Source organism: Urocitellus parryii, chromosome 4 (assembly GCF_045843805.1).
Source record: "Urocitellus parryii isolate mUroPar1 chromosome 4, mUroPar1.hap1, whole genome shotgun sequence".
Classification (NCBI taxonomy): domain Eukaryota; kingdom Metazoa; phylum Chordata; class Mammalia; order Rodentia; family Sciuridae; genus Urocitellus; species Urocitellus parryii.
Window position 1 is genome coordinate 110,248,642 of NC_135534.1, and position 12,279 is coordinate 110,260,920.

Sequence of the window (12,279 nt, forward strand, 5' to 3'; positions counted from 1 at the left end):
GGTTTTATGGGCTGGGGATGTGGCTCAAGCGGTAGCATTCTCGCCTGGCATGCGTGCAGCCCAGGTTCGATCCTCAGCACCACATACCAACAAAGATGTTGTGTCCGCCGAGAACTAAAAAAATAAATATTAAAAAAAAATTAAAAAATAAAACTGGGTTTTACAAGGAAGTACATACATGTGTTAACAGAATTAAGGACCTCTGCTCACCCTGGGATTGGCCAATTAAATGAGAAATGAAGTGTTGAGATAAGAAAATTGACTTTATTTGAAAAGCCAGCTCAGGGAGAAGAAAGGGGGACTTGTCAGAAAGCTCTTTTATGGGGTGGAGAGCCTGGGGGCACAAAGGGGTTTTTTTAGGGGTGGAAAGGAGGAGCAAGACAGAAAGATTTTGTGCAGAGCAGGGTCTTGGTCATTCATATATTTGTTGACTGTATTTCTTCTTTTAAGAAGTGTCTATTTAGTTCCTTTGCCCATTAATTGATTGGGTTACTTGTTTTTTATGGTGTTAAATTTTTTGAGTTCTTTGTATATCCTGGATATTAATGCTCTATTGGAAGATTAGGAGGCAAAGATTTTCTCCCAATCTGTTGGCTCTCTTTTCATGCTCTTAATTGTTTCCTTTGCTACTCAGAAGCTTTTTAATTTGATGCCATCCCATTTATTTTTGATTTTACTTCTTTGCTTTAAAGGAGTCTTGTTAAGGAAGTAATTTCCTGAGTCAACATGTTGGTGTGTTGGGCCTACATTTTCTTCTGGCAATTGCATGGGTTCTGGTCTAATTTCTAGGTCTTTGATCTACCTTCAGTTGACTTTTGTGAAGGGTGAGAGATGGGGGTTAAATTTAATTTTACTAGATTTCCAGTTTTTGCAGCAGCATTGTTAAGATGGCTATCCTTTCTCCAAACTGCTTTTGGCACCTTTGTCTAGTATCAGATAAATGTATTTATATAGATTTGTTTTTGTGTCTTCTACTCTGTTCTACCCAGGTGCCAGTATCATGCTGTTAGATACTAGAGCTCTGTAGTGTAATTTAAGGTCTGGTATTGTGATGCCTTCTACTTCACTTTTCTCATTAAGAAGTGCTTTAGATATTCTGGATCTCTTATTTTTCCAAATGAATTTCAAAACTGCCTTTTCTAGTTCTGTGAAGAACATCATTGGAATTTTGATGGGAATTGCATTGAATTTGTATTGTGCTTTTGGTAGTCACCATTTTAATATCACCAATATTAATTTTTGCCTATCCAGAAACATGGGAAATCTTTCCATCCTCTAAGGTCTTCTTCAATTTCTTTCTTTAGGGTTCTATAGTTTTAATTGTAGAGGTCTTTCACCTATTTTGTTAGATTAATTCTCAAGTATTGGGGCTGGAGATGTGGCTCAGCGGTAGCGCGCTCGCCTGGCATGCGTGCGGCCCGGGTTCGATCCTCAGCACCACATACCAACAATGATGTTGTGTCCGCCGAGAACTAAAAAATAAATATTAAAAATTCTCTCTCTCTCTCTCTCTCCCCTCTCTCACTCTCTCTTTAAAAAAAAAAAAATTCTCAAGTATTTAATTTTTTTCAGGTTATCATGAACAGGATATTTATCCTAATTTTGTTTGAGCAGATTCATCATAGAAGGATAGGAAAAACGATTCAATTTATAGGTGTTAATCTTGTATCCTGCTACTTTGCTGAATTCATTGATGAGCTCTAGAAGTTTTCTGGTGGAGTTTTTTCGGGTCTTCCAAATATAGGATTGTGTCATTAGTGAACACATAATTTGAGCTCTTCTTTTCCTATCTGTATCTCTTTAATTTCATTCTTTTGCCTGATTGCTTTGGCTAGAGTATCAAGAACTATGTTGAATAGGAGTGGTGAAAATGGGCATCCTTGTCTTGTTCCTGTTTTTAGAGAAAATGCTTTCAGTTTTTCTCCATTCAGAATAATATTGACCTCTAATAACCTTCTTTTTTGCAGAATGTTTACTGGTTGACTTCCTGTTCTCTAGGGTCCTCATCAGTTCCCCTGATCAGGAGGTTGGGTGACTCACTGAAGTTGCAGGCCCCTATATGGGGTCATGTCATTCTCCGGGTTCTGGTTGGCCTAACAAGGCAAGCACCAAAGTATTGAATGCTTTTTACTTGGACATTTTACTTCTTAATTTTGTTCTTCAAGTTTTTTTTTGACGATAATATGTTTAATGATAACACATTTACTGGGTGTCAAAATTTTAAATATCCCATTGAACTCCAAAGTCTGTTATTTTTTTAATTGATTTTTTTAAACAAATGATAATGGAATGCATTACAATTCTTGTTACACATATAGAGCACAATTTTTCACATCTCTGGTTGTATATAAAGTATGTTCACATCAATTCATGTCTTCATACATGTACTTTGGATAATGATGTCCATCACATTCCACCATCCTTGCGAAGCCCCTGCCCCCTCCTTTTCCCTCTCACCCCTCTGCCCTATCTCTAAATATCCCATTATATATCTCTATTATATCTAGATATATACTTGTCTGTTCCTTCCATGCTCCCTCTCCCTACTCCACTATGATTCAGTCACTTTATATCAGAGAAAACATTTGGCATTTGTTTTTTTGGGGTTGTCTAACTTCACTTAGCATTATCTTCTCAAACGCCATCCATTTACCTGCAAATGCCACGATTTTATTTTCTTTTATTGCTGAGTAATATTCCATTGTGTATATATGCCACTTTTAAAAATCTATTCATCTACTGAAGGGCATTTAGGTTGGTTTCACTATACCAGAAAACTTAAACTATATTATAAAGCAATAGTAACAAAAACAGCATGATAGACAGCAAAACAGACTGGTAGACCAATAATATGGAATAGAGGACACAGAGACTAACTCACAAAATTACAATTATCTTCTATTAGACAAAAACATGCATTGCAGAAAAGATAGCCTCTTCAACAAATGGTGCTGGGAAAACTGGAAATCCATATGCAACAAAATGAAATCAAACCCATATCCCTCACCATGCACAAAACTTATCTCAAAATGGATCAAGGACCTAGATTAAACCAAAGACTCTACATCTAATAGAAGAAAAAGTAGGCCCTAATCTTCATCATGGGGGATTAGGCCCCAACTTCCTTAATAAGACTCCTATAGTGTAAGAATTAAAATCAAGAATCAATAAATGGGACGATTCAAACTAAAAATCTTCTTCTCAGCAAAAGAAACAATCTGTGAGGTGAATAGAGAGCCTACATCTTGGGAGCAAATCTTTACCCCTCACACATCAGATAGAGCACCAATTTCTCAAGAACTCAAAAAGCTAAACACCAAAAAAAAAAAAAAAAAAAAAAAAACCCCACAAATAATCCAATCAATAAATGGGCCAAGGACCTGAACAGACACTTCTCAGAAGAGGATATGCAATCAATCAACAAATATATGAAAAATATTTATCATTTCTAGCAATTAGAGAAATGTAAATCAAAACTACTCTAAGATATCATCACACTCAAGTCAGAATGGCAGCTATTATGAAGACAAATAAGAAGTGTGGATGAGGATGGTAGGACTGCAAATTGGTGCAGCCAGTATGGAAAGCAGTATGGATATTCCTTGGAAAACAGGGAATGGGACCCCCATTTGACCCTGCTATCCCTCTCCTCCATCTATACCCAAATGACTTAAAAACAGCATATTACAGAGACACAGCCACATCAATGTTCTCCAAGTTTTTGTTTAAAACAAACAACAGGCCAGTTTCACCACTTTTACAAGTGTGAGTAATGGGTTATAACTTCAATATCTGTAATATTATAGGTACCTTTTTATTTAGTTGTGATCAGTATTAGTAGTGGAAGTCAGCATTATATCCTATTTGTCTTGTAGGTGATAACTTATTGTCTTCAATTAACTCAGATTGTTCTGAGTTTTGCAAGGAAAATACAAAATACAAAGATCTAAAGTATCTTTGTTATATATTCAGTCTTTACAAAGACCCATGTGTTTGTCAACTCAATTGCATACAAGTTTTACTTTCTTTTAAAATTTTTTTACAGGGCTGGGGATGTGGCTCAAGCGGTAGCGCGCTCGTCTGGCATGCGGGTGGCCCGGGTTCGATCCTCAGCACCACATACAAACAAAGATGTTGTGTCCGCCGATGATTAAAGAATAAAATTTTTTTACAAACTTGCAATTTACCCAAACCTCTACTTAAGTTCTGTATTATATCACATTTATTTTGAGGTCAAAGTAATCTTTACAACAATAAAAACAACAACAACAAACCCTATGTTTTGAATGCAATTTTACATAAGCTTAATTCTAGCCTACTTTGGAGCCATCCTAACATTAAGAAGAATGAGAGGCAGAGCCTTAACTCAGGTGAGACTGACTTCTTGACAAATGGTAAAGGCTTCATTTCTGAAGCTGACCTTTTACTTTTTTTTTTTAAAGTATCATTGTACAATGTTGTCATATATTGTTTCCTGAGTGTACCCAAATATCAGTTGACATAATACAACATTACATCTCAAACAAACACAAAAGCTAAGAGAGTTCTTAACTTCCCTTTTGTGGAAAAAGTGGCAAAATGTTTTCATGTTCCACATTGTCCACCTTTGAATAAATCCAACTCTCCTTATTGCCTCCTAAAAATACATTTAAATTCCCATTTCAGTATATACAGAATTTTATATAAAATTATTGACAGCAGGTTACCTTTATCCAGTAACAAACATTAAATGAAGTGAATAAATACTAACTAAATTTGTTATTTCTATATAAATCTTAAGGAGATTATTGCTATATACAATTTTAGTTTAGAGAACACCAACTTGGTAGATTGTTTTACCTTTACATTTTAAAAGGATTGTATAATTGAAGAACATTAATACATCTAATATACAAAGAAACCAGTAATGGTTAGTATCACAATTACACAGATGTCCTTATATTAACTAAGTTTAACTTTTAAAGTAAAATTTAGAATCCACGGTGCATGGTAACAATAAACACAGGTCTGCATAGGTTAGCAGTAATAGCAAAAAATCAAAGGATAGCCTTAAATATCTTACCCATTAAGGAAAAAATGTTAATGATCAGAAATAGACTTAGTCAAGGCAAACAGATATAAGCTAAGTTTTTAAATACAGTGTGGCTCTTTTATGTTAGATACAATAATGTATAAAAGAGAGCACTTATTGGTTATCTTGCTTGTAAACCTACATAAAGTTTCATTTTGCAAACTTTTACATAACACTTAGACAAGGCTCATACAAACATAGTTAATACATATACACATATATTTAATATATATATGTATATACACACACACAAACACACACACACACATACACACATATATATATTCACATATATTTAGGGTGTCAGCTATATTATTATAACCTAAAATAATATTTTTTTATTTAACCAGGTACAAAATAATCATTTAAAATTCTTTAAAACCAGTATAAACCTTAATTTCTTTAAGAATTATTTTCCCTGTGTACTAACCTAACAGACAAAAGAAAATTATCGTGATAAGAGCAAATCAATGTTGCAAACTTTGTTTAAAGTAAGTTACATTAAAATTCAAGTAACTTTGTGCTAACTACAGCCGGTTTAATCACAGACACAAACTTTTTTGAGATTTATCTTCCACAAATCTTCTGAAACTTACTTAGACATTCTACAATTTGTTTATATCCTTAGTTTTGCAGAGGCTGCCAACAAAACACAGGTTAGCTTTAGTTTCTGTTTTTATCTTTTCTGGGTGCAGTTGTTTTGCCTGCTAGTCTTCTGTTATAGCACGAGTTGCTGTGCCCCAGTGATGGACACACCCTGGCTGAATGAAGTGTTCCATCAAATCTTAAAAAGGCGAGATCACTCTTGTCCCCAGGTTATAAACTAAGTATGCTGGAACCTATTGCCTTGTCGTTTTGCCTCCACCCTGCCATGGGTAAAAGGGACTGGGAGGCAAGGCAAGGGCCAGTTTCTCTTTGCTTATTTTTCTACAGCCCAGGCAGATTTCTTGGGGATCTTTTTTCCAGTCGTGGGCCAGTATCCTTGACCCACAGTAAGATGATCTACAGCTGCTTGGGGACAGGCTGAAAAACAGTGCTGGGGTGCCAGCAGTGGGTTGAAAGGATCTAAAATTTTTTCACCCTTTTCCCTGTTATCCTGCTATACATACAGAGCCTCAACTTAGTTTTGACTGTTCAGTCTCCTTTTTATGCAACTGCATAAATGCCTGTACATAGAAAATCTCTTTCATATACTTTATCTCTGACAGACCAACTCCAGTTGCAAGATTGTATAATAATCCAGAAAAACATTCAAAGGCCAGATTGTATTACAGTCAAACATCTTTCTCTTAAACAGGCTTATACATGTAGGTGGCCCATTCAGCCAAGATATTTCTTTCCAAGAGACTACTGGTAAGATCAATGCAGCATGGCCCTATGACTTAAAGGGCCAGTAACAGACACATACAAAAAAGGAACACAGAGATAGACAACCAGGGAAGATCCCCAAAACTATGGTTGACAGGTGGGAAGATTTAAAACAGACCATTCAAGATCTTTCCCTAGAGACTGCCGATAGGATTAATGCAGTATTGCCTATGTCTTAAAAGGGTCAGTAACAGATGGACAATCAATGAATTCATGAACCCAAGGCCAACAAACAGACAAGAACCTAGAACAGACCAAAAGGGAGTAAGTATCTGCCGCAGTCTGGCTGGGCATCAAATCATGAGCCACTCACAGTTTTGTAGATTCAAACAGCAACTCTTTATTCCTGAACTCACACCGGCCCTCTACAAACACGTTCTGGGGAAAGTCACGTTTTTCCGCCAAATTCACGTACTCCACCAGGCTTTTAATCCCAAATACTTTCTGAATCCCACAAGAACTCAATGGGAACTCAAGGATCGGGTGTGCCTGAGGCAGCAGGATACGCCCTATTCCCAGCAGGATACACCTTAAACCTGGAACCACCCTAAACCCAAGGAGCGGGATACTCCCTAAAACCTGATCCGCCCTAAACCCGGATCCGCCCTGGTCCTTGAGCAAGGTCACCTTACTCAAGCATACATGCAATGTCACACGAATGTCCAAGGCAAGTCCATTTCCACGAGTCCTTCCTCTAAGCAACATGGGGTACGCTGGCAAGGAAATTTCCATGCGTCATTCCTACTTGGCAATGGCTCTCAGCAAGTACCCTTAGGTTCTTGAAGCCTGCTTAACTTCAACTCCTATACCACTTGTTGCAAAGATGACCCCACACAGAGGAACCAGATGTTCCCATGAGGAGGAACCAGAAGTGTGGAATCAAGACTCTTGAAATGCACACCAGGGGACTTATGGGATAGCCAAAGGGTATTGTGACTGTACTGTATTCAGTTTCCTTTTTCTTGAAGTGGACCAAGATGGAGCAAACTGTACAAACTGGCAGGGAATTCCCCAAATGCCTGGAAGTCCCCAAAGCAAAAGGAACTTTGGCAGCTGCCGACCCCATTCAGTCAGAGGGTGTCCATCACTGGGGCACAGCAACTCTTGCTTTAACAGAAGATTGGCAGGCAAAACAAACAGCACCCAGAAAAGCAAAAAACAGAAACTAAAACTAACCTATGTTTTGTTGGCAGCCTCAGTCCCCCCCCCCCCACCCTTTACTCACAGGAACAGCTCCTCCAGTTTGACTGGAGGCAAACTCATCTGTCTCCTAACACTTCAGGAATTGACTCTCAACAAGTTTGCCAGTCACTTTGCATCCTCAGCATGGAATTGGGAGTGTTTGGAGTGCCAGGCATGCTCAAGAAAGCTGGAGCAGAGGCTGCTCTTGGTCCCATCTGGGTCACCAATTTGTTACCAAAAGTTCAGCTCTTGTCTCTGATACCAATCCAATAATGAGGACATGGTTTTAAGAAAAAGGAAAAAAGAAGTTTTATTACTTTGTTAGCAAAGGAAAAATACAGGAGACTCCTGTTCCAGAGGCTGAGATTCTGCCCATCAAGGGAATTAGGGGATTTTAAAAGAGGCCATTGTAAAGCAACACATCAGACATTCTCTGTCTGGAGTTGTACTTCACTTGTTGATTTGGGAGATGGTCATTTCCTAGCTCTTCTGGTACAAGTCCCAAGTCTGAATTTGTTCCTGTGGTACTTGTGTGCTCAAGAACAGTTAACTCTGCCTAGGATGGGGAAAAGAGGTAATTGTGTTTTACCTGAGATCAGGGAGGGAAAGAATTAGGGAGGAACAGAGAGAGAAGAAGATAAAGAAACATATCTAGGTTTAAAAATAAGTTGCTGTGGCAGAGCATCAAGGGCTAGATTCAAAGCATGAAGTGGAACATTGTTACAGGTTGACATTTTCTTTTTCCCCTGGTAATGTTTGGAATGTGCCTGTATTATAGATTTCTTAAAATCCATCTCCCTTTGCTTTTTCTAATCTGAAAATACAAATTAAACAGCACACTTAAACTTTAATAAAAATGAGGCAATTTTCATAAATCAGTGACTTTTCAGTAACTCCAAAATTTGTAAATTTCTTGGAAATTTGGGAGAAATGGGCATGAAAGGAAAACAGGTCTGTGGTGTAAGTCTGAACCTGAGGTTTTTATATTTATAGCTTCAGTTTCTTTTTCATTCCCTTTGGCATAGTGTGACTTTAAACACCTTGACAGATACTGTAAAGAAGGGAAGAACAGGTGTGAAAATGCCAACAGCCTTCAATTCATGAAAATAAAATATAACATAAATTCATGCATTTTTCATGTCTTATTCACATATTGGCATTTTGTACCAGAGAGTGACTAATATTCTTTGTACTGATTCTGATGAGGAAAAAGAATCCTTTTTTTTTTTTTTTGTAGTCTACCCAGGTATCAGTTTGAAGAACTGGAAATGCCAGTTCACTGCCTGTCCAGCAGTGAAGCTTCCAAAAATCTGAGCACCAAGAGTGTTATGTATTACAGAAAGTGTTCCAGGGAACTATACCTGAGGTCTGACTTTTCTTCGCCTAAATGGGAGGTCAAAGACACCAACCAGGTGTTGTCTGCCTCCAGGGCCTGCAGGAGCTACAGCATTATTTTTAGGAAAAAGAACCACCATGGCCACAGAGACAACATGACAACTTGATTTCATAGTGCACCCCACTCTGTCTTTGTCTTCTAGTGCCCAAATGTTTTTCTAAAATGCACACATTCAACTTTTCTCTGAGAGAATAAAGACTCATATAAGGCATCACCCAATTTCACAAATAACTTACTCTTCAGATACCTAGATATTTACTGTTTTTTACTATCAGTAACATCAATGAAAAGGTTGAGGTCTTGGGTAGATATGAGCCAAATTCTTGACAATGAGCTTTTGAGTTAACTTGTTCCTGAAAATATGTGCACTTTAGTTAAGCAGCATTTCCATGAAGTGTTTGCTCCATAAGATATTAGTTATTAAAAAGAAGGCTCAGAATTCAAAATGAAAGCGATGTGAAGTTTGGCAAGTTTAAGGAGGTTCTTTTACTACTGAACTCAGAATTTTTAACACTTTATTGAAGAACAAATTTTCCAAATCCCAAGCCTATGAATATGAAAGTGCCTATTATATGACCTTGAACCTGACCCATTTTGTACTTCATTAAAAATCATGATGTTATGATTTGGATGTGAGATGTTCCCCGAAAGACCTCATATTCTACAATGCAGGAATATTCAGAATATTCAGAAATCAGTGATCAGATTTTGAGATCTATAATCTAATCAGTGGCTTGATCCATTTGAATGGATTACTGGGTGATAACTACAGACAAGTGGGGTATCACTGGAGGAAGTAGTTCATTGGGTGCATGCATTTGGGGAATACATATTTTCGTTCTGGCTCTTCATGTTCTCTCTGCTTTCCAGTTGCCATGAGCCCATGCCCTTCCACCATGATGTTCTGACTCACCTTAGGCCTAGAGCAATGCAGTCAACTGACTACAGAATGAACTTCTGAAACTGTGAGCCCAAAATAAACTCTTCTTCCTGTAAGTTGTTCTTGCCTGGTATTTTGGCCACAGCAATGAAATGCTAACACACATGGCCCTAATTATTATTGATATAAACTAACCCTGCCTGTGAGCTATGAAGTTCGTGTAACCTTGAGGGTGAGTTTCCAAGGAACAAGATCTTGTTAGTTACATTTGCTCTGATGTAACTATTGGTTGCACATGTCTACCTAGATCAAATCAAAGAAACTGGCAGAATCCATGAAATGTAAATTTGAACTTTTGATAAGATTTGCTGAAGTTTTTAATACCATGTGAGAATGAACATTTTAGTTTACCTACCTACAAATTTGTATCATATCAAGATGGAAGTGTCCTTATTCACATATTATCAAACAGAAACCAAAGTCATTTTAAACATTGCTGAAAGAACATTAACATTCGTCAGGATACTCCAGCATACTTCTCTTACAGTGAAGGTAAAAGCACTGAAAAAATGAGGCATGGGATGTCTTTGGCAAGGAGACAAGGCAGAGGTTTGCCTCAAACGAGGAGGGAGATGAGATTCCTTACACTTTTCCAGAGTTGTTGACATTATCTCTGACTTTAGTGGTTTCTACTTTTAGCTTGTAATTGAGAAAGTCCTTAGTTCTACCTGTGCATCTGAGGGTATTCTAGGATTTTCTTTATCGAGAATTGGGTCACTTATCTTCAAGGAGAACTCCCAGTTCATTTTTAATAACAAATTCTTACAAGGGCCCCTAATCCTCATAATTTGCTTTCATATCTTTATTTTGTCACAAAACTGAACTTCTAGTTTTTTTTGGGGGGGCGGGTATGTTTTAACACACCTCTTTATAATCCTGTCTCACATTTAAGTTTGGTATCTGCATTAAGCTCAAGGTGATGTGCTGCATGTTTTACTTGGCATGTTGGGTCTTTGGACAAGTCATTGCCTTTTTTAGGGCTCCTTTCACCTCCTTGTTTCTAATGGTATAAATAAAGGGATTGAGAAGGGGTGTGAGAATAGTATTCAGCACAGATACTACCTTATTAATCTTAAAGGAGGAGTGTGCTGTGGGTCTCAAGTACATGAACAGAACAGCTCCATAGAGCAGGGAGACAACTGTCAGGTGAGAGGCACAGGTGGAAAAAGCCTTTTGGCGACCAGCGGCTGAAGGAATTCGCAGGATGGTAGATAGGATGTAGATATAAGAAATGATTGTAAAGAGGAGTGAACCTGGGATCACAAAGATGGTTGCCAGGATACCTAGTAGTTCCAAAATGCTGGTATCTGCACAGGCTGCTTTCAAGATGGGGCCAACGTCACAGTAGAAATGATTGATGATATTGTTGCCACAGAATGGCAACTGGAGGAGCAGCATTGTCTGACAAAAGACAATGGTGAAGCCCACCACCCAGGAGCTGAGGGCCAGCTGCAGGCAGAGGTTGCTGGTCATGATGGAGGGGTAGTGAAGGGGCTTGCAGACGGCTAAGTAGCGGTCAAAAGACATGACAGCCAGGATCAAGAACTCGGTGGTGCCCAGGAAGAAGTGGAAGAAGGCCTGCATCAGGCAGCATGAAATGCAGATGACTGTTTTTGCTACTATAAAGGTTTCTAGCAGTTTGGGGATGATAGTGGTGGTGTACCAGATCTCTAGGAAGGCCAAGTTGCAAAGGAAGAAGTACATTGGGATTTGCAATTTGGGCTCAATCCAGACAATAACAATAATGAGCCCATTGCCAGCAAGGGTTAATATATAGATGAGAAGGATCACTATAAAGAGAGGGACTTGTAATCCTTGGATACCAGGAAAGCCTAGGAGGATGAACTCTTTGATTGCTGTGCCATTTCTCATGTCCTTTGAGACCTAGAAAGACAGCAAGGAAGTAACTCCTTAGAATACATATTTATTTATTTATGTTAGTGAAGAGATTTTAGTTCTTAACCTACTTTACTTATTAACTTTCTGGTTACATCTTATATTTACCTTTCCAGCTTACATTTTAGATGTTTTGCTTATAAGCAGTATATAGTTGGGTTTTCTAAATAGTTTGGTATTCACTCTCATTTACTAACTTTTTATTTGCAGTGGCATTGGGTTTGAAACCAGGAACTTGGGCATGGTAGGCAAGCACTCTACCACTGAGCTACATTCATGGCCTCCTCTTTAGAATCTTAAAGTACAGTTGACTGTAGTTGGAACAACAACAACAACAAATAACCCCCTCCCTAAACAACCACCCAAAACCAAGATGCTGACTATTTAAGGTTCTTGACTACATTTCAGCCCCTGCTGCCTTACAAA

The 12,279-nt window shown here is 38.0% G+C and overlaps 1 protein-coding gene across 1 annotated transcript; it reads right to left on the minus strand.

The window, feature by feature from the left end:
- Positions 1-10,890: 10,890 nt before the first annotated feature.
- Positions 10,891-11,829, minus strand: Or6x1 (olfactory receptor family 6 subfamily X member 1). The gene has a single exon (XM_026402724.2). It carries the CDS (start codon positions 11,827-11,829, stop codon positions 10,891-10,893), a length of 939 nt encoding a protein of 312 aa, XP_026258509.2.
- Positions 11,830-12,279: the final 450 nt, after the last annotated feature.